The sequence below is a fragment of the Oncorhynchus tshawytscha genome, linkage group LG11, assembly GCF_018296145.1.
Source record: "Oncorhynchus tshawytscha isolate Ot180627B linkage group LG11, Otsh_v2.0, whole genome shotgun sequence".
NCBI classification, from domain to species: domain Eukaryota; kingdom Metazoa; phylum Chordata; class Actinopteri; order Salmoniformes; family Salmonidae; genus Oncorhynchus; species Oncorhynchus tshawytscha.
The window spans coordinates 36,548,053-36,571,939 of record NC_056439.1 but is presented as its reverse complement, the minus strand read 5'-3'; the positions used below and the strand labels follow the sequence as shown (position 1 = coordinate 36,571,939).

The window sequence follows — 23,887 nt, the reverse complement described above, 5'->3', positions numbered from 1 at the left end:
GGGACAGTGAATGAGCAGGGATTCCTCAGATGGAACAGAAACCAAGATTCCCATTTTTCCGTCATCGGCTTACCTGTGCTAAACTGAATTTTTAGTATGGCTTAGAATGCGTCTCAACACACTGTTAGTTTTGACTAACCCGTTGTAGAATGGCCTTTTCAGTATTGAGTTTCAGTATACAAACGTTGTTAATTTTTAGCTACCTATTTGACAAAACACTGCGCCTCGCTATGGTATCTACATACTATACAGGTAGAAATTCCCCAAATCCTGTGACTGGTAAAGCTGAATGACCGGTAAAATACATTATGACCACCAACACTCAATTGACTGGCATTTGCTTGAAGACATTAATGTAAAAGCCAAATCCCTTATATCTGCCAAATATAGTCTTAAAATACAGTACATTAAAGAGGGTTCAGTTCACAGAGGACTGTTTCACTATGACTAATATTGTGTCCAAAAAGAAGTAAAAATTCCCATTTCTGAAATGTTCGTCTCTTGAAATAACTTTTTATACTTTTTGGGCAGGTTGTCACATCCCTAAATCATGCATTTTATTGCACCAAAGACAATTAACTAAACGTAAACAACTTGAGATATTTCTTTGAAAAACCGAGAAAAAAGTATAAAAAAAACAATTTCATAGCCTACAGCTTCTATATCCTATCATTATCTGCATTTTTCCTCCACCGTAATTAACTTTTTTTTATTGCTTTTAGGAAGAGGGATGGGCGATGGATGTTTTGAGCAAGATTAAAGATTTCTTGTAATGAAGGGAAAAAAGGCTTCAGTCTTAACGTTCAGTTTGACCTGTTTTTGCTGGTGAATTGCTCCATGTCTCCACATTAAAACCAGATGACCAGATGTGTCATACTGTACATAGGCAACTGAAATGAGCTGAATGTGAAAATAAACTAAGAGCCTCAATAGTTGTCATACACTATCCTAAATGGGCTGATTTGTCTTTATGTTGTGGCTACAGATAGGATGTTTTTCAAACCATCTGTTTAACGGTATTCACTAAGCATGCAGGGAGGGGGTCATGCCTTCTGAAAATCAACAACATGCTCTAGAAGTTTCAAATTCAGGTCATACGGACTCCAATTATTGTCTAGGTTTGTTTAATCTTGTTCACAAGATAGCCTTACAAACTACATATAATGAATTTATGTTCAAGAAGTATCTTCATTTTCACTCTTTAATTTCCTTTAAATTAGTTGTTGGTTATGATCTAATTTCTCCTTCACTAGCCCAACACTTCTAACTAGGGACTTGTTTGGGAAATGTTGAAATCATAGTTAATTACACGGTAATACACACTTAATGACATGGCAATTAAGACTTAATAGTACTTATATCATCTTCCTGTAACTTAATTATTGCCACACTTAGGTCACTATGCCATAATCACTGGCGGTATTAGACTGTTGCTTGTCCCTAAATGTCAGCTGCCTCATTGCATGAAACCAGCTGTAGCTTAGGGCATATGTTATACAACTGCATAATAAGTGAAATAAAACATTAACAGCCTGGGTTTGTTCATAATTCAACTGTCTCTCAGACGAAAGGGATGAGGTCATGAAGAGCACGATAGTAATGATGTGGATTTAACCAACAGCATCATAAGGGCCTAATGAAATATTATCAGCTCATAAGAGAAGGTGATTAAACTTAAAGAAATGATTCGTCTGAATATAGCAGCCATATATAGTAGATGGGAGACTTTAAAATATCAAATAAAAAACTATATTGTGATCATTTCTATCTCATTATCCAGTTATCCACATATTGTCGTCGTCTGAATAATTTCCTGCCTGCTTGCTAGTGTTCCTGTTCCGATATTTATTTTCCACATCGAAGGGTCCCAGTTTAAATAACTTGTCTAGACGTTATAAATTGCGCTGACATCCCAGTGCATTGTATCATGACAGACTTGAACATTTGTGTCTCTCACCATACCAATTATTTTATTCTGTAATTATTATGGAAGGGTATAATACGTAATTTCTTCTTTTTGTTCGTCTGAGGGTGGTGTGGTAATGTATTTAGCATACATTCACAGCGTTCAGTCTCCTCAGAACTGCCATAGACAATCAGAGAGCTGCTCGTAACGTGCAGTCTAACTCTGGATGAACTGTGCTAAAGGGGCTGAGACTCCACATACAGCTTTCTTCATTCTTCATCCAGTCTGTCACAATGGCCCACTGGCCGGGAACCAGCATCAGATCATATTCACAGTACACACCAGCCATGCCATGCAATGCAAAGTCTATCTTTAGTTTGTTTTCAAGATTAATTTCAGAAACATGTTGGTCACCCCTCCAGTGATGTTTGTTGATGGAAATATAAGTTGTTCGCCTTTCCAAAATACTTACTTGTCCAAACAAAAAATATTCTTCAGCTGTCCCCATTGGAGAACCCTTTGAAGAACCCTATTTGGTCCAAGGTATAACCCTATTGCGTTCCATGTAGAACCCTTTCCACAGAACCCAAAAGGGTTCAACTTGGAGCCTTGTGGTTGCTGGTTGACCACCAGAAAATGTTATTTACTACAACACTTAGCACAACTTTAACCTTGACCAACATTATATAGTTTAACATGCTCAGCCAAACAATTTAGGGGAGATGGGGTTTGGGGGTTGATTGACCACAAAATCAGCAAACGTCTCCTTCCTTCCTCTACCTGGAAGCCATCTTGTTGACGACCCCTGAAGGCGTTTCCCATCAATGGGTATTGACAGACAGTGAAAACGATGAGACAGTCCAAAAAGTAAATAAGTACCTCTAACATTTACAACACTAATCAAGTCCAGAGCGTTGCTCCCATCCAATATGCCCTCAGAGTTTTATAAATAGATATTATACTCGGCTAAATTGGAGACAGGATTCTGCTACTCGGTGGCCGTTGTGAGTTTTTCATTATTTGCCTAGCTTTCGAATATTGAAACTCTTAATATCTGGTTACAGATTTCAGCTCACTCAGCCAATCTCCCTGTTTTGGCTTTGAAGGCCTGACGCTCGGCAGAAAGGCTTTGACTGGCTTCCAATTAAGTATATTATTCATTTAGGAGGGAGGAAAAAACACACCACATGTCTAAGTGATTAATAAATTCCCCGGGGGCCATTCTTCCTCACTGCAGATTTCTACACTTTTGATAGTAAGCTACTGTCTAGTAACTTATGACACTGCCACAATAACTTTGTTGTAATGTTTTTGGCATCAAAGATCTGATCCTTACGTTAAATTAATCTTGAGGATTTTCCGTAATGTTAAAGAATTCATTTGAGGGTTTTACCCAAAGTTTCTCACACAATTCTAACAGTCATGACTCCTTCAGCTTTTAATTTCCGAGTTGTAGAACTAACCAGACCACCTCCCAGAATCCACCAAAATAACCCCACTACTACCGTGGCGAAGCATTGTACATTTTTTCTCACACAGAAATTAACTTTCATTCATACAGTGCAACAAGCCAAACATATAAAACCATTCCCACCCTAATAAACTGGGGCCTTTTTTCTGCCACAAAGGAACTGGCTCCCCTGAGCGTTACAGTCTAAACGTCCTCCTGTCTAAACGGCCTGCTGGGAAAACAAGCTTCCCAACTAGGAGGAAAACAACTAGGAGGAAAAGTAGCCAGGGAACCAAACCATGTATATGACCCAGTGCCTATGCCCAATCCGACTCACTGTAAACTAGGTACATCACCTGGCTCAAACACTGAATACAGCCAAAGTGGAAGGTTTGTAACCCAATAAAAGTCAATAAAGAAAGTGAGTGTGGGCTTTTTTCCTTACTCGTATTGACAAGATTTCCAGAATTAATGTTGGTTCTGTGAGTATTTAGCATACCTCAGATGGTTATATCTCCAGTAATTGTTGGATGTGTCTTGGTGTGTCTCTGGATAACAGGTCTGTTGTGAGATAGGAGCAGAGAGGAGCAGGTGTAACCTCATTGTGGCTATTATCGGAGAACGACACGAGCTGTTTGTCTGTATCAGATTAGCGCCTTTAGAGAGCCTCTCCATCTCGCACACTTACACTCAGCCATGGTGTACTAACTGACCTAGTATTATAAATACCGTAAGAGCTTCAGTGTCCCTCTCTCACTTCTCTTCGCTCTTTTCTCTCTCTTTTCTCTCTCCCCTTCTCTGTGCTACAGGAGTGAGGTTTTTGAGGTGAAGTACATTCTTTTCTCATGCAAAGCGCATCAGATGTTGCACATCACATGCTCATATGCGTTCACTTCTCAGCTTGAGATATGCTGCTGCTTAATGTGATGGAACTAAGAATATCATTCTATACTTGCTTGTGGACAGGGTTTCTGCGTGTGCTTTTAGTTATATATTCAGAACATTTCTGAACACATTAATCAATGTGTAAGCTATACAGGATCTCTCTTGAGTTGCTAATCAATAGAGATAGATATTGAAACAATTCTGAAGAACTTTTGATGTTGACAATTTTCTGAACTAGTCAAGTTAAAAAGTTCATGACTTCTGATAAGATGTATACAGTGCATTTGGAAAGTATTCAGACCCCTTGACTTTTTCCTTTTTTTTAATGTTACAGCCTAAAATTGATAAAATATTTCAATCAATCTAAACACAATACCCCAGGTATTTAGACATGTTTGCTAACGTATTATTTTTTTATTTTTTTATTTTTATCACATTTGCATAAGTATTCAGACCCTTTACTCAGTACTTTGTTGAAGTAACTTTGGCAGCGATTACAGCCTTGAGTCTTCTTGGGTATAACAGTACAAGCTTGGCACATCTATATTTGGGGAGTTTTTCCCATTCTTCTCTGCAGATCCTCTCAAGCTCTGTCAGGTTGGATGGGGAGCATCGCTACAGAGCTATTTTGAGGTCTCTCCAGAGGCATTCGATTGGGTTCAAATCCGGGCTCTGGCTGGGCCACTCAAGGACATTTAGAGACTTGTCCCGAAGCCACTCCTGCATTGTCTTGGTAGTGTGCCAAGTTCCTGTTGGAAGGTGAACCTTCGCCTCAGTCTGAAGTCCTGAGTGTTCTGAAGCAGCTTTTCCATCAAGGATCTCTTTGTACTTTGCTCCGTTCATCTTTCCCTCGATCCTGACTAGTCTCCCAGTCCTTGCCGCTGGAAAACATCTCCACAGCATGATGCTGCCACCCCCATCTTCACCGTAGGGATGGTGTCAGGTTTCCTCCAGAGATGACTCTTGGCATTCCGCCAAACAATTCAATTTTAGTTTCATCATACCAATGAATCTTGTTTCTCTCGTTTCTCATGGATTAGTTCCCTTAAGGAAAAGCACCTTTAGTCAATCTGATTTCTCTGTGAGAGCTTCCCATATTTGGAATACACTGCCATCAGACACACACAACTGCACCACCGATCACACTTTCACAAAAAACATGAAGACATGGCTAAAGGCCAATCAGACATAATCCCTAGTTGTGTATTGCAGCTTTCCATGTTGTCTGTTGTCTGTAGCTTGTGAGGTTGGAAACATTGTTGCTTTTATGGATTTTTTCTTGTTGCTTTTTGTGCTATGTTGTTCTGTCTGCATGCTACGTGTTGCTTGTCCTATGTTGTTCTGTCTGCATGCTACGTGTTGCTTGTCCTATGTTGTTCTGTCTGCATGCTACGTCTTGCTTGTCCTATGTTGTTCTGTCTGCATGCTACGTCTTGCTTGTCCTATGTTGCTCTGACTGTGCTCACTGCTCATTGATTGTCTGTATTGTTATTGTAATTATTTCAAATAACCTGGCCAGGGACTGCAGTTGAAAATGAGCTGGGTGGCTAAAACTGGCACTTTTACTGAAATGTTGATTAATGTGCACTGTCCCTGTAAAAATAAAAATAAACTCAACTCAACTCAACTCATGGTCTGAGAGCCTTTGGGTGCCTTTTGCAAACTCCAAGCGAGCTGTCATGTGCCTTTTACTGAGGAGTGGCTTCCGTCTGGCCACTCTACCATAAAGGCCTGATTGGTAGAGTGCTGCAGAGATGGTTGTCCTTCTGGAAGGTTCTTCCATCTCCACAGAGGAACTCTGGAACTCTGTCAGAGTGACCATCGGGTTCTTGGTCACTTCTGTGGAAAGGTGACCAAGGCCCTTCTCCTCCGATTGCTAGGCTTGGATGGGCGGCCAGCTCTAGGAAGAGTCTTTGTGGTTCTTGGGGACCTTCAATGCTGCAGACATTTTTGGTACCCTTCCCCAGATCTGTGCATTGACACAATCCTGTCTCTGAGCTCTACGGACAATTCCTTCAACCTCATGGCTTGGTTTTTGTTCTGACATGGACTGTCAACTGTGGGACCTTATATAGACAGGTGCGTGCCTTGTCAAATCATGTCCAATCAATTGAATTTACCACAGGTGGACTCCAATCAAGTTGTAGAAACATCTCAAGGATGATCAATGGAAACAGGATGCACCTGAGCTCAATTTCGAGTCTCATAGCAAAGGGTCTGAATGCTTGTGTAAATCAGGTATTTCAGTTTTTTTTTAATACATTTGCAAAAATGTCTAAAAAACTGTTTTCACTTTGTCATTGTGGGGTTTGTGTGTAGATTGATGAGAAAAAAATATTTATTTAATACATTTTAGAATAAGGGTTTAATGTAAAAAAAATGTGGAAAAAGGGAAGGGGTATGAATACTTTCCGAATGCACTGTACAGCCACATTTCCATTTAGGATTCATGTATCATAGGATTAAAGTCAGGACTTGGAAGCATAAAGTTATCCACAAACATTAAGCAGTCTCCTTGATTTTTTCAAACCGTTCCTCCTAATTACAGTTTGATTTCAATCAAAAAAAAGAAGATCTTGGCCAAATTGCTACGCCTGTGTAATGCAAGTTGTTAAACTAACCGCCAGAGTATTTTGCTTACATGAGGTAGTCTTCATTTGAAATGCTTTCAAATTGAACTGGAGGATTTAATGACTTTTGGCCTTTGTTCTGTTACAGTTTGGTTTCATTTTCTAGACTGAACGAATTGTAAAAGGATATTGCATATTCACTAATGATTTCCAATGGCGATTACAGCTTTAAATGTTCTCTTTGTTTCCAGTCTATCTTTCGCATGCACATCAGTTTCCCTTCTCGCTACAGTGACACTGCTGAAAAACTTAATCAAGCATCCGAATCGCATTACAAAAGAACCCTACTAAGTATGAGATCTGATCCCAAGTCAGATCTTATTCAGACATTAGAGAGTAACATGCTAATACTTGAATGGCGGATAATCAACCAACAACTACAACCTCACGACTGCATGATAATCAACAATGAAGAGATGAGAGGGATGCAGAGAGAGAGGAGGAATAAGAGAGAGAGGCATACTTAGTGATGCAGAGAAAGAGGACGAAGGAGAGAGAGAGGAAGATATGGTGCAGAGATGCGGCTTTGTCAAGAGGAAACTATAAATGACTGAGTAGCTGTCTGAGCTGTGAGAACACTAGAACACCATCCTCTGTCACTCTGCTCACTGTACTGTGGTTCCAGTTGGGATATCAGAGGCTTGTTTTCATATGAGCGGCAGATGGGAGTGTATGTGTGTGTGTGTGTGTGTGTGTGAGTTTGTGTGGGTAGAGGGGGAACCGGGGCTCCAGAAATGTTAAGATATATTCTGCAAACAATTAGGAGCTGGTAGTACTTCTCCTGTGGCTGTCTCTAATTAACACAACAACCAGGCCTCAATAAAGTGGAGATTTTTTTTGCCATTTTTTGTTGTAGCAGAAACAGTGGGAACCAATCTCCCAGACCTCCTCAGATTAATGGCTCAGTGACTCTCACAGCGACGTGCTCTCGTTAAAATGGCATGTTAGGGACTTTTTAGATTGATAGCAAAATAATACGAATCAAATTTTGAAGCAGCTAGAAAGAGAGGAAACTATGTAATACTTACACTCCCCTACTTACACTCCCCTGCTTACACTCCCCTACTTACACTCCCCTGCTTACACTCCTCTACTTACACTCCTCTACTTACACTCCTCTACTTACACTCCCCTGCTTACACTCCCCTACTTACACTCCCCTACTTACACTCCCCTGCTTACACTCCTCTACTTACACTCCCCTACTTACACTCCTCTACTTACACTCCCTACTTACACTCCCCTACTTACACTCCCCTACTTACACTCCTCTACTTACACTCCCCTGCTTACACTCCTCTACTTACACTCCCTGCTTACACTCCCTACTTACACTCCCCTACTTACACTCCCCTACTTACACTCCCCTACTTACACTCCCTACTTACACTCCCCTGCTTACACTCCTCTACTTACACTCCCCTACTTACACTCCCCTACTTACACTCCCCTGCTTACACTCCCTACTTACACTCCCCTTACATAGACTTACACTCCCTACTTACACTCCCCTGCTTACACTCCCTACTTACACTCCCCTGCTTACATAGCCCCTACTTACACTCCCTACTTACACTCCCCTGCTTACACTCCCCTACTTACACTCCCCTGCTTACACTCCTCTACTTACACTCCCCTGCTTACATAGCCCCTACTTACACTCCCCTACTTACACTCCCCTGCTTACACTACTTACACTCCCTGCTTACATAGCCCCTACTTACACTCCCCTACTTACACTCCCTGCTTACACTCCCTACTTACACTCCCCTACTTACACTCCCCTACTTACACTCCCCTGCTTACACTCCCCTACTTACACTCCCCTACTTACACTCCCCTACTTACACTCCCCTGCTTACACTCCCCTACTTACACTCCCCCACTTACACTCCCCTACTTACACTCCCCTGCTTACACTCCCCTACTTACACTCCCCTGCTTACATAGCCCCTACTTACATTCCCCTACTTACATTCCCCTACTTACACTCCCCTACTTACATAGCCCCTACTTACACTCCCCTACTTACATTCCCCTACTTACATTCTCCCTACTTACATAGCCCCTACTTACATTCCCCTACTTACACTCCCTTACTTACATTCTCCCTACTTACATAGCCCTTACTTACATTTCCCTACTTACACTCCCTTACTTACATAGCCCCTACTTACATAGGCCCTACTTACATTCCCCTACTTACATAGCCCCTACTTCCACTCCACTACTTACACTCATCTACTTACACTCCCTACTTACATAGCCCCTACTTACACTCCCCTACTTACACTCCCCTACTTACATAGTTCCCACTTACACTCCCCTACTTACACTCCCCTACTTACACGCCCCTACTTACACTCCCCTACTTACATAGCCCCTACTTACACTCCCCTACTTACACTTCCCTACTTACATTCCCCTACTTACACTCCCCTACTTACATATACCCTACTTACATTCCCCTACTTACACTCCCCTACTTACATACCCCTACTTACACTCCCCTACTTACATAACCCCTACTTACACTCCCTTACTTACACTCCCCTACTTACATAGTCCCTACTTACACTCCCCTACTTACACCTCCCTACTTACATAGCCCCTACTTACACTCCCTTACTTACACTCCCCTACTTACATAGTCCCCACTTACACCCCCCTACTTACACTCCCTTACGTACACTCCCCTACATACAGTTGAAGTCTGAAGTTTACATACATCTTAGCCAAATACATTTAAACTCAGTCTTTCACAATGCCTAACATTTAATCCTAGTAAAAATTCCCTGTCTTAGGTCAGTTAGAATCACCACTTTATATTACGAATGTGAAATGTCAGAATACTAGTAGAGAGAATTATTTATTTAAACTTTTATTTCTTTCATCACATTCCCAGTGGGTCAGAAGTTGACATACACTCAATTAGTATTTGGTAGCATTGCCTTTAAATTGTTCAACTTGGGTCAAACATTTCGGGTAGCCTTCCACAAGCTTCCCACAATAAGTTGGGTGAATTTTGGCTCATTCCTCCTGACAGAGCTGGTGTGACTGAGTCAGGTTTGTAGGCCTCCTTGCTCAAACACGCTTTTTCAGTTCTGCCCACAAATTTTCTATAGGATTGAGGTCAGGGCTTTGTGATGGACACTCCAATACCGTGACTTTGTTGTCCTTATGCCATTTTGCCACAACTTTGGAAGTATGCTTGGGGTCATTATCCATTTGGAAGACCCATTTGCAAGCATCCCCCTTTTTCCTCCAAACATAATAATGATCTTTGTCCCCATGTGCAGTTACAAACCATAGTCTGGCTTTTTTATGAAGGTTTTGGAGCAGTTGCTTCTTCCTTGCTGAGTGGCCTTTCAGGTTATGTCGATATAGGACTCGTTTTACTGTGGATATAGATACTTTTGTACCTGTTTCCTCCAGCATCTTCACAAGGTCCTTTGCTGTTCTGGGATTGATTTGCACTATTCGCTCCAAATTACGTTAATCTCTAGGATACAGAACACATCTCCTTCCTGAGCGGTATGACGGCTGCGTGGTCCCATGGTGTTTATACTTGCGTACTATTGTTTGTACAGATGAACTTGGTACCTTCAGGTGTTTGGAAATTACTCCCAAGGATGACAGACCTGTGGAGGTCTACAATATTTTTCTGAGGTCTTGGCTGATTTCTTTTGATTTTCCCATGATGTCAAGCAAAGAGGCACTGAGTTTGAAGGTAGGCCTTGAAATATATCCACAGGTACACCTCCAATTGACTCAAATGATGTCAATTAGCCTATCAGAAGCTTCTAAAGCCATGGAATTTTCAACTTTGTGTATGTAAACTTCTGATCCACTGGAATTGTGATACAGTGAATTGTAAGTGAAATAATCTGTCTGTAAGCAATTGTTGGAAAAATTCCTTGTGTCATGCACCGACTTGCCAATACTATAGTTTGTTAACAAGAAATGTGTGGAGTGGTTGAAAAACGAGTTTTAATGACTCCAACCTAAGTGCATGTAAACTTCCGACTTCAACTGTATTTATTTGGACAGTGAAGCTAAAACTTTTAATTTGGCTCTATACTCAAGCATTTTGGATTGTAGAGCAGAGTTCTATGTGAGGCGACAGTACAGAATGTCACCTTTTATTTGAGGGTATTTATATACGTTTTTTTACCGTTTAGAAATGAAAGCACTTTATGTATCTCGTCCCCCCATTTGAAAGTGTCATAAGTATTTGGACAAATTCACTTACAGTGCATTAATGTACAGTGCATTAATGTACAGTGCATTAATGTACAGTGCATTAATGTACAGTGCATTTTGTCCTGTACATGCAATGAAGGTTAAGCTTGTGACTTTACAAAATTGTTGGATGCAATTTCTGTTTGTTTTGGTTGTGTTTTAGTTTATCTTGTACCCAATAGAAATGAATGGGAAATAATGTATTATGCCTTTTTGGAGTCACTTTTATTGTAAATAATAATAGAATATGTTTCTGAATACTTTTACATTGATGTGAATGCTACCATTATTATGGATAATCATAAATAAATTGTGAATAATAATGAGTGAGAAAGTTACAGATGCATAATTATCATGCTCCCAAGAAAACCCTAACCTCCATTGTTAATGGTAATGGTGAGAGACTTTGCGTGCTAGGAATGTGCGACCAAATACTGAACTTCTGACTAAATGTAATACACTATAAGTGAATTTGTTCCAATACTTATGACACCTTCAAATGGAGGGAGTAGATTCACAAAGTGCTTTCTAAATGGTAAAACAGAGTTGTATTAAAACATCCTGAAATAAAAGGTGACATTCTGTACTGTTGCCTCATATAAAGCATTTGATCTCAAATCTAAAATGATGGAGTATAGAACCAAATTAAAAGTTTTAGCTTCACTGTCCAAATAAACACGTAGGGGAGTGTATGTAGGGTAGTGTAAGTAAGGGAGTGTATGTAGGGGAGTGTAAGTAAGGGAGTGTATGTAGGGGAGTGTAAGTAAGGGAGTGTATGTAGGGTAGTGTAAGTAAGGGAGTGTATGTAGGGGAGTGTATGTAAGGGAGTGTATGTAGGGGAGTGTATGTAAGGGAGTGTATGTAGGGGAGTGTATGTAAGGGAGTGTATGTAGGGGAGTGTATGTAAGGGAGTGTAAATAGGGGAGTGTAAGTAAGGGAGTGTATGTAGAGGAGTATATGTAAGGGAGTGTATGTAAGGGAGTGTATGTAAGGGAGTGTATGTAGGGGAGTGTATGTAGGGGAGTGTATGTAGGGGAGTGTAAATAGGGGAGTGTAAGTAAGGGAGTGTATGTAGGGGAGTGTATGTAGGGGAGTGTAAGTAAGGGAGTGTATGTAGGGGAGTGTAAGTAAGGGAGTGCATGTAGGGGAGTGTATGTAGGGGAGTGTAAGTAAGGGAGTGTATGTTCTGGTTGTCATAGCAGAATATCTGACTTGTCTAAATCTAAAGGTTGAGAGTGTTTGAAATAACTGTGCAAGGTGTTGGCTGAGGTTCTCTCACAACAACACTCACTTAAAAACCTAATTGAATCATCTATCACTACATGTAATCTAATTTTACTACATTATCAAATAATCTTATAATTTATTGTTTTATCATAACAGCTGAACAATTCTCTCTTAACTTGAAGTCAAGGTAGGATGTACTTCCAAGTAAGGGCTGCTGGATTGAGGTAACCATGGAAACAAATGGCTCCTTCATTAAGAGCAGTCTTCGGCATGAGTGTAATGCACTCACCTCACCACACAGGCCAAGAGTACCTCCTGTAAGTAGTGTAGGAGACAGACCAATGTTTCTTCTCTTTCTGTTTTATTGTATTGCTGTGTTCCAGTAAAGGCCGGTCAGCCTTCCTCTTACTCTCCCAGAGAGCTAGAAAATCTCCCACTTGATGCCTGCGGTAAGAAGCCCATTACGGTGTGCACCATCAAGACTACATAAAACACAGCACTGAGGCCCAAAGCTGTAACGACTCTGTCTAACAGCCTCAGCTACTGTACTGACCCGTGCCTCCTTTCATCCCATTAAATAGGAACGTTAAGGACATTCGTGTGGTGGAAGGATACCAGAGAGGGTCTACTCAAACACCAAAATAAAGTTTCACTTTCAGAGGTGTTGCTGTCCCTTATTGTTTTGGAAGTAAACTCGCACACACACACACACACACACACACACACACACACACACACACACACACACACACACACACACACACACACACACACACACACACACACACACACACACACACACACACACACACACACACACACACACACACACACGCACACACACACACACACACGCACACGCACACGCACTAGAGCACACGCGCACACGTGCACACACACGTGCACACACACACACACAAACCCTCACACTCCATCTGCTGCCAAACAGACATTTTAAACAACTGGGAACGAGGGGACCGCCAGAGCCGCCAATATCATTCTCTCTCTGACACCTCAAGCCACAGACGTGACAGAGGAGAGAGAGAGAGAGAAAGAGAGAGAGAGAGAGAATAGAGAGAAGGAAAGAGTTCTTACCTCTCAGTAGAGTGGGGCCATAGTTGCCGAAGGAATCAAAGATGCTGTTAGAAGCCATGTCCTCGTGCCTGAAGTGGTGCCAGAGTCGTCGCCAGCCCTCTACAGTTGATAATGATCAACCCTGGAGAGACACAGGGGTTGAAAGAGAGAATGAAAGAGTGAGAGAGAGGAGAGCAAGAGAGGACAGATCCTGGAACTCAGAGCCCGTTTGCTACCAAGAATTTGGGGTTTGTGACTACCGCAGGAATCCCTAGCCACAAGCCTGCAAAGAGAGCAGCATATGTTTGCTGCACCAGGGGTATAAGGCATTAAGAAAGAGAGAGAGGGAGAGAGAGTGATAAGGTGAGGGAGAGTGAGAGGGAGAGAGTGAGAGAGAGAGAGGCAGAGAGAATGATAAGGTGAGGGAGAGTGAGAGAGAGAGAGAGAGAGGGAGAGAGAATGATAAGGTGAGGGAGAGTGAGAGAGAGAGAGGGAGAGAGAATGATAAGGTGAGGGAGAGTGAGAGTGAGAGAGAGAGAATGATAGTCTGGGAGAGTGAGGGAGAGTGTGGCTATACTGAGGTGCAGTGGTACCGTCCCCCTCCAGGACTCTGGCCTTCCAGTGGACTCACCGTTGCTGTATCAGATCTGAACGTCCTGTTAGCGGCCTGGGGTAGGGTGGCAGGGAGGTGTGGTGTGGTGCTGCTCCGGTCCGTCAGTGGGCAGTGGCTCTGAGGTTACCTAGGTTCTCTCTCTCTGTCAGGAGACGTGGTGTCCCACGGTGGTGACCTGACTGGAGCGTCAGTGTTTACTAGCGCCGGCTAAAGCCACAGCTCTCTCTGTATCCTCGCCATCCTCCAGCTCCCCTCCTTGAGTGGTGGAGCCCGCGTCACATGTCACGTGAGGTCACAGGGCCTCTCCTCCCCTCCTCTCTCTCTCTTATTTTCGTTCTTACTCTGTGTAGCTTCTTTTTTTCCTCTTTGCTTTTACTTTCCACAGCTCTCTCTTTCCCTCTCTCCTTTCTCTCTGTCTTTTGATTGGTCAAAGATTGGCCAGGTTTTGAATGTTCTACTTTCTTTTAAGTTCAAACCAGGCAGCGGCCTACGCCACTTTATCAGAGGGTGCCCAATGTGAACAACCAGAAAAACATTAAACACACATTGAGAGAAACAGAAATAAGACAGCGTTAGCGAGAGGCAGAGATCATAAGAGAGAGAGAGAGGGCTGTATAGTGTAGGGAGATGAGTGGGGTTTGCTGCCGCAAGGAGAGAGGAAAGAAGCAGAGCAAAGCAGAGAGGGTTCTGTCTCTGAGCTCCTTCAGAGAGAGACTGTGTGTTTCTGTGTATATGTCTGACTCACTGCACATCTGTGTTTGTAAGAACTGGTGGTTTTGGGCCTACAAAACCAACCCTCCACCCTCACTTACCACTTGATAGGATCCTAATCTTAGCCTCATTAGAAGAGGCAGTTCCAGCACTTCAGTTTACCCTTTCCTTGTTGTTATTGTCTCCTCTCCTCTCCTCTCCTCTCCTCTCTCCTCTCCTCTCCTCTCCTCTCCTCTCCTCTCCTCTCCTCTCCTCTCCTCTCCTCTCCTCTCCTCTCCTCTCCTCTCCTCTCCTCTCCTCTCCTCTCCTCTCCTCTCTCTCTCTCCTCTCCTCTCTCCTCTACCTCTCCTGTCCTCTCCTGTCCTCTCCTCTCCTCTCTCTCCTCTCCTCCTCTCCTCTCCTCTCCTCTCCTCTCCCTCCTCTCCTCTCCTCTCCTGTCCTGTCCTCCTCTCCTCTCCTGTCCTGTCCTGTCCTGTCCTGTCCTGTCCTCTCCTCTCCTCTCTCTCCTCTCCTCTCCTCTCCTCTCCTCTCCTCTCCTCTCCTCTCCTCTCCTCTCCTCTCCTCTCCTCTCCTCTCCTCTCCACTCCTCTACCTCTCCTGTCCTGTCCTGTCCTGTCCTGTCCTGTCCTGTCCTGTCCTCTCCTCTCCTCTCCTCTCCTCTCCTCTCCTCTCCTCTCCTCTCCTCTCCCTCTCCTCTCCTCTCCTCTCCTCTCCTCTCCTCTCCTCTCCTCTCCTCTCCTCTCCTCTCCTCTCCTCTCCTCTCCTCTCCTCTCCTTTCCTCTCCTTTCCTCTCCTTTCCTCTCCTCTCCTCTCCTCTCCTCTCCTCTCCTCTCCTCTCCTCTCCTCTCCTCTCCCTCCTCTCCTGTCCTGTCCTGTCCTCCTCCTCTCCTCTCCTCTCCTCTCCTCTCCTCTCCCTCTCCTCTCCTCTCCTCTCCTCTCCTCTCCTCTCCTCTCCTCTCCTCTCCTCTCCTCTCCTCTCCTCTCCTCTCCTCTCCTCTCTCTCTCTCCTCTCCTGTCCTGTCCTGTCCTGTCTCCTGTCCTGTCCTGTCCTGTCCTGTCCTCTCCTCTCCTCTCCTCTCCTCTCCTCTCCTCTCCTCTCCTTTCCTCTCCTCTCCTCTCCTCTCCTCTCCTCTCCTCTCCTCTCCTCTCCTCTCCTCTCCTCTCCTCTCCTCTCCTCTCCTCTCCTCTCATGTATTATTATTTCTCTCTCACACTATCCCTTTCACTATTCTTTTATACTTTCTGTCACACAATATAATTATTTAGGGATATTTATTTCACACCTGTAGTACAGGACAAAGGAGAAATCAACAAGTTTATTAAATATTTCGAAAATGTATAAATATAGATCCACTACTACATAATTTACTAAAATGCATTATGATTTTGAGCAAAACATGACTGTGAATTCCCCCCCACCCCCCCTCAAATATCTAAACTGGACTTAACCTGATTGTGGTTTTGACACTTTCAGAAAGCTCATACTCTGGGCAGGGCTCTGTAGAGTCATATGTTAATTTATCATTTATAATTAAAAAATGTAGAAATTCAGGAAGCAAACCAGACAGACAGACAAATACACTCTTAGAAAAAAAGGTGTTACCTAGATCATAAATGTTTGTTTTTTCTGATTGTCCCCATACTGTAGGAGAACCCTTTGAATAACCCCTTTTGGTTCCAGGTAGAACCCAACATGGAACCCTGAAGCTTTCTACCTGGAACCAAAAACTTTTGCAATCCTTTTTCTAAGAGTATTGACAGACAGACATTGCCCTCTGAGGTACTAGACACAGCATGTGCGAGTCATACTGTAGGTGGGGGTGGGTTAGCCAGCCAAGCTGCCAAAACGTCCCCCCTCTCCTCGCTCTCTCTCCCAGTCATCCTAACCATGTCTGGCCATGGGACAACATGACCCACAACCACTGTCTGGGCAGTCATGTGACCCTTGGCAACCTGTGTGTGTGTGTGTGTGTGTGTGTGTGTGTGTGTGTGTGTGTGTGTGTGTGTGTGTGTGTGTGTGTGTGTGTGTGTGTGTGTGTGTGTGTGTGTGTGTGTGTGTGTGTGTGTGTGTGTGTGTGCGCGTGTGCGTGTGCATGCATGTATATGTATGTGCTACTTGGGAATGCATTTGTGAATATTGTTGTGTAACATTTAGCAAATCTATTATGCTTTCACACGTTTCTGTATGTGTGGCGTGTGACTCCTGACCCTCACGTGCTTGTATGCTAATTGCTGGACAGAACTGTGTGCTCCATGTTCTGGTCTGTGTGTGTGTGTCTGTGTGCCTCAGAGCCCACACTGGCCTGTAAAATAGCAGTTTCCTTTGGTTAGGTGACAACGCGGGGACGGGGGAAGACACGGTATCGGGGAGTGTGACCAAAGGCTGAGGTCACAACAGTCCCCAAAGCTTTTATCAGGCCATCTCCTGGGCCACTACAGGCCTCTGACTTGACCTCACACAACTCACAGCACCCTGTTCACACCTCCGCAGCACGCGCTTCCTGCATATCGCCAGGAGACCAGGAGATGACAGCTCTCAGTGGAACTATAATTTAGTGTACCAGAGAGCCTGGTTAAAACATGGGTTGAAGTGTGACATGTTTGACATGTAGAGATGTTACTCTAGTGAAGAGTCTTTCTGAGTTTTTAACCAGCCCAGAACACAGAGTTGTGGTGCCACTTCCAGTTTACAGTCTAGATTGATACACTACTCCTTTACTCTCCTAATCTAATCTCCTCTACTCTCCTCCTCTACACTCATCCCCTACTCTCCTCCAAGACACTCCTCCTTTACTCACCTACTCTAATCTCCTCTACTCTCCTCCTCTACACTCATCCCCTACTCTCCTCCTCTACACTCATCCCCTACTCTCCTCCTCTACACTCATCCCCTACTCTCCTCCTCTACACTCATCCCCTACTCTCCTCCTCTACACTCATCCCCTACTCTCCTCCAAGACACTCCTGCTTTACTCACCTACTCTAATCTCCTCTACTCTCCTCCTCTACACTCATCCCCTACTCTCCTCCTCTACACTCATCCCCTACTCTCCTCCAAGACACTCCTCCTTTACTCACCTACTCTAATCTCCTCTACTCTCCTCCTCTACACTCATCCCCTACTCTCCTCCTCTACACTCATCCCCTACTCTCCTCCAAGACACTCCTCCTTTACTCACCTACTCTAATCTCCTCTACTCTCCTCCTCTACACTCATCCCCTACTCTCCTCCAAGACACTCCTGCTTTACTCACCTACTCTAATCTCCTCTACTCTCCTCCTCTACACTCATCCCCTACTCTCCTCCTCTACACTCATCCTCTACTCTCCTCCTCTACACTCATCCCCTACTCTCCTCCTCTACACTCATCCTCTACTCTCCTCCTCTACACTCATCCCCTACTCTCCTCCTCTACACTCATCCCCTACTCTCCTCCAAGACACTCCTCCTTTACTCTCCTAATCTAATCTCCTCTACTCTCCTCCTCTACACTCATCCCCTACTCTCCTCCAAGACACTCCTCCTTTACTCTCCTAATCTAATCTCCTCTACTCTCCTCCTCTACACTCATCCCCTACTCTCCTCCTCTACACTCATCCCCTACTCTCCTCCAAGACACTCCTCCTTTACTATCCTAATCTAATCTCCTCTACTCTCCTCCTCTACACTCATCCCCTACTCTCCTCCTCTACACTCATCCCCTACTCTCCTCCAAGACACTCCTCCTTTACTCTCCTAATCTAATCTCCTCTACTCTCCTCCTCTACACTCATCCCCTACTCTCCTCCTCTACACTCATCCCTACTCTCCTCCAAGACACTCCTCCTTTACTCACCTAATCTAATCTCCTCTACTCTCCTCCTCTAATCTCCTCTACTCTCCTCCTCTACACTCATCCCCTACTCTCCTCCAAGACACTCCTGCTTTACTCACCTACTCTAATCTCCTCTACTCTCCTCCTCTACACTCATCCCCTACTCTCCTCCAAGACACTCCTCCTTTACTCACCTACTCTAATCTCCTCTACTCTCCTCCTCTACACTCATCCCCTACTCTCCTCCTCTACACTCATCCCCTACTCTCCTCCAAGACACTCCTGCTTTACTCACCTACTCTAATCTCCTCTACTCTCCTCCTCTACACTCATCCCCTACTCTCCTCCTCTACACTCATCCCCTACTCTCCTCCAAGACACTCCTGCTTTACTCACCTACTCTAATCTCCTCTACTCTCCTCCTCTACACTCATCCCCTACTCTCCTCCAAGACACTCCTCCTTTACTCACCTAATCTAATCTCCTCTACTCTCCTCCTCTACACTCATCCCCTACTCTCCTCCAAGACACTCCTGCTTTACTCACCTACTCTAATCTCCTCTACTCTCCTCCTCTACACTCATCCCCTACTCTCCTCCTCTACACTCATCCCCTACTCTCCTCCTCTACACTCATCCCCTACTCTCCTCCAAGACACTCCTCCTTTACTCACCTACTCTAATCTCCTCTACTCTCCTCCTCTACACTCATCCCTACTCTCCTCCTCTACACTCATCCCCTACTCTCCTCCAAGACACTCCTGCTTTACTCACCTACTCTAATCTCCTCTACTCTCCTCCTCTACACTCATCCCCTACTCTCCTCCTCTACACTCATCCCCTACTCTCCTCCAAGACACTCCTGCTTTACTCACCTACTCTAATCTCCTCTACTCTCCTCCTCTACACTCATCCCTACTCTCCTCCAAGACACTCCTCCTTTACTCACCTAATCTAATCTCCTCTACTCTCCTCCTCTACACTCATCCCTACTCTCCTCCAAGACACTCCTGCTTTACTCACCTACTCTAATCTCCTCTACTCTCCTCCTCTACACTCATCCCCTACTCTCCTCCAAGACACTCCTCCTTTACTCACCTAATCTAATCTCCTCTACTCTCCTCCTCTACACTCATCCCTACTCTCCTCCAAGACACTCCTGCTTTACTCACCTACTCTAATCTCCTCTACTCTCCTCCTCTACACTCATCCCTACTCTCCTCCTCTACACTCATCCCTACTCTCCTCCAAGACACTCCTCCTTTACTCACCTAATCTAATCTCTCTACTCTCCTCCTCTACACTCATCCCTACTCTCCTCCAAGACACTCCTCCTTTACTCACCTACTCTAATCTCCCCTACTCTCCTCCTCTACACTCATCCCTACTCTCCTCCAAGACACTCCTCCTTTACTCTCTAATCTAATCTCCCCTACTCTCCTCCTCTACACTCATCCCCTACTCTCCTCCTCTACACTCATCCCCTACTCTCCTCCAAGACACTCCTCCTTTACTCTCCTAATCTAATCTCCCCTACTCTCCTCCTCTACACTCATCCCCTACTCTCCTCCTCTACACTCATCCCTACTCTCCTCCTCTACACTCATCCCCTACTCTCCTCCTCTACACTCATCCCCTACTCTCCTCCAAGACACTCCTGCTTTACTCACCTACTCTAATCTCCCCTACTCTCCTCCTCTACCTCATCCCCTACTCTCCTCCAAGACACTCCTCCTTTACTCACCTACTCTAATCTCCTCTACTCTCCTCCTCTACACTCATCCCCTACTCTCCTCCAAGACACTCCTGCTTTACTCACCTACTCTAATCTCCTCTACTCTCCTCCTCTACACTCATCCCCTACTCTCCTCCAAGACACTCCTCCTTTACTCACCTACTCTAATCTCCTCTACTCTCCTCCTCTACACTCATCCCCTACTCTCCTCCTCTACACTCATCCCCTACTCTCCTCCAAGACACTCCTCCTTTACTCACCTACTCTAATCTCCTCTACTCTCCTCCTCTACACTCATCCCCTACTCTCCTCCAAGACACTCCTGCTTTACTCACCTACTCTAATCTCCTCTACTCTCCTCCTCTACACTCATCCCTACTCTCCTCCAAGACACTCCTGCTTTGCTCACCTACTCTAATCTCCTCTACTCTCCTCCTCTACACTCATCCCCTACTCTCCTCCTCTACACTCATCCCTACTCTCCTCCAAGACACTCCTGCTTTACTCACCTACTCTAATCTCCTCTACTCTCCTCCTCTACACTCATCCCCTACTCTCCTCCTCTACACTCATCCCCTACTCTCCTCCAAGACACTCCTGCTTTACTCACCTAATCTAATCTCCTCTACTCTCCTCCTCTACACTCATCCCCTACTCTCCTCCAAGACACTCCTCCTTTACTCACCTACTCTAATCTCCTCTACTCTCCTCCTCTACACTCATCCCCTACTCTCCTCCTCTACACTCATCCCCTACTCTCCTCCAAGACACTCCTCCTTTACTCACCTACTCTAATCTCCTCTACTCTCCTCCTCTACACTCATCCCCTACTCTCCTCCAAGACACTCCTGCTTTACTCACCTACTCTAATCTCCTCTACTCTCCTCCTCTACACTCATCCCCTACTCTCCTCCTCTACACTCATCCCCTACTCTCCTCCTCTACACTCATCCCCTACTCTCCTCCTCTACACTCATCCCCTACTCTCCTCCAAGACACTCCTCCTTTACTCACCTACTCTAATCTCCTCTACTCTCCTCCTCTACACTCATCCCCTACTCTCCTCCAAGACACTCCTGCTTTACTCACCTACTCTAATCTCCTCTACTCTCCTCCTCTACACTCATCCCCTACTCTCCTCCTCTACACTCATCCCCTACTCTCCTCCAAGACACTCCTGCTTTACTCACCTACTCTAATCTCCTCTACTCTCCTCCTCTACACTCATCCCCTACTCTCCTCCAAGACACTCCTCCTTTACTCACCTAATCTAATCTCCTCTACTCTCCTCCTCTACACTCATCCCCTACTCTCCTCCTCTACACTCATCCCCTACTCTCCTCCTCTACACTCATCCCCTACTCTCCTCCAAGACACTGCTGCTTTACTCACCTACTCTAATCTCCTCTACTCTCCTCCTCTACACTCATCCCCTACTCTCCTCCTCTACACTCATCCCCTACTCTCCTCCAAGACACTCATCCCCTACTCTCCTCCAAGACACTCCTCCTTTACTCACCTAATCTAATCTCCTCTACTCTCCTCCTCTACACTCATCCCCTACTCTCCTCCAAGACACTCCTGCTTTACTCACCTACTCTAATCTCCTCTACTCTCCTCCTCTACACTCATCCCCTACTCTCCTCCAAGACACTCCTCCTTTACTCACCTACTCTAATCTCCTCTACTCTCCTCCTCTACACTCATCCCCTACTCTCCTCCAAGACACTCCTGCTTTACTCACCTACTCTAATCTCCTCTACTCTCCTCCTCCACACTCATCCCCTACTCTCCTCCTCTACACTCATCCCCTACTCTCCTCCAAGACACTCCTGCTTTACTCACCTACTCTAATCTCCTCTACTCTCCTCCTCTACACTCATCCCCTACTCTCCTCCTCTACACTCATCCCCTACTCTCCTCCAAGACACTCCTCCTTTACTCACCTACTCTAATCTCCTCTCCTCTCCTCCTCTACACTCATCCCCTACTCTCCTCCTCTACACTCATCCCCTACTCTCCTCCAAGACACTCCTGCTTTACTCACCTACTCTAATCTCCTCTACTCTCCTCCTCTACTCTCCTCAATTCTCCTCCTCTTCTCTCCTACTTCACTCTCCACCTCTACTCTCCTCCTCCACACTCCTCTTCTACTATCCACCTCTAATCTACTCCTCCGCTCTACTTCTCTACTCTCCTCCTCCACTCTCCTTCTCTAATTCTACTCCTCCACTCTCATCCTCTATTCTCTTCCTCCACTCTCCTCCTCTACTCTTCTCCTCCACTCTCCACTCTCCTCCTCCACTCTCTTACTCTAATCTCCTCCTCCACTCTCCGATTAAACTCTCCTATTCTAATCTCCTCCTCCACTCTTCTCCTCCACTCTCCTGCTCCACTCTCCTCCTCTAACCTCCATATCCACTCTCCTCCTCTGATCTCATCCTCCCCACTCATCCTCTACTCTCCTCCTCCTCCACTCTCCTCCTATATTCTCCTCCTCTGCTCTACTCCTCTCCTCTCATCCTCTCCTCTCCTCATCCAACTCCTCCTCTCCTCTCCTCCTCCACTCTCCACCTCTATTATCCGTCTCTACTCTCCACCTCTATTATCCTCCTCTACTCTCCACCTCTACTCTCCTCCTCTACTCTCCTCCTCTATTATACTCCTCTACTCCCCTCCTCTATTATACTCCTCTACTCTCCTCCTCTACTCTCCTCCTTTTTTATCCTCCTCTATTCACCTCCTCTACTCTCCTCCTCCACTCTCCACCTCTATTATCCTCCCCTACTCACCTCCTTTATCCTCCTCTATTATCCTCCTCCACTCTCCACCTATATATACTCCTCTACTCTCCACCTCTATTATCCTCCTCCACTCTCCACCTCTATTATCCTCCTCTACTCTCCTCATCTATTATCCTCCTCTACTCTCCTCCTCTACTATCCTCCTCCACTCTCCACCTCCATTATCCTCCTCTACTCTCCTCTTCTACTCTCCTCCTCCACTCTCCACCTCTATTATCCTCCTCCACTCTCCACCTCTATTATCCTCCTATACTCTCCTCCTCTGTTATCCTCCTCTACTCTCCACCTCTTTATCCTCCTCTACTCTCCTCCTCTATTATCCTCATCTACTCTCCTCCTCTACCATAGTCTCCCCTAAACTCTCCACCTCCAGTCTCCACCTCCAGTCTCATCTACTCTCCTCAACTACTCTCCTCTTCGCTCTTCTCCTCTATTATCATCCTCTAATCTCCACCTCTATTATCCTCCTCTTCTCTCCCCCTATATTATCCTCCTCTACTCTCCTCTACTCTTCTCCTCTACTCTCCTCCTCTACTCTCCTCCTCTATTATCCTCCTCCACTCTCCACCTCTATTATCCTCCTCTACTCTCCTCCTCTACTCTCCTCCTCTATTATCCTCCTCCACTCTCCACCTCTATTATCCTCCTCTACTCTCCTCCTCTACTCTCCACCTCTATTATCATCCTCCACTCTCCACCTCTTTTATCCTCCTCTACTCTCCTCCTCTACTCTCCTCCTCTCCCCTCCTCCTCTACTCTCCACCTCTATTCATCTCCTCTACTCTCCTCCTCTCCC

General features: G+C 45.0%; 1 protein-coding gene across 4 annotated transcripts in view; it reads right to left on the bottom strand.

Annotated features, from left to right (window-relative positions):
* LOC112261920 (runt-related transcription factor 3) overlaps positions 1 to 14,264 on the bottom strand; it is an 89,063-nt gene extending 74,799 nt beyond the window's left edge. Inside the window, exons 1-2 of one of the 4 annotated variants that reach the window (XM_024437565.2) lie at positions 14,046 to 14,264; positions 13,436 to 13,556 (exon numbers count right to left, since the gene is read on the bottom strand). In XM_024437565.2, coding sequence (XP_024293333.1) covers positions 13,436 to 13,493 — 58 coding nt within the window. In that variant the 5' untranslated portion in view covers positions 13,494 to 13,556; positions 14,046 to 14,264. Of the gene's footprint in view, positions 1 to 3,855; positions 4,024 to 13,435; positions 13,557 to 14,045 lie in introns of those variants that run through there. The other 3 variants (XM_024437562.2, XM_024437563.2, XM_024437566.2) reach the window with 3 other exon arrangements.
* Between the last annotated feature and the right edge of the window lie 9,623 nt (positions 14,265 to 23,887).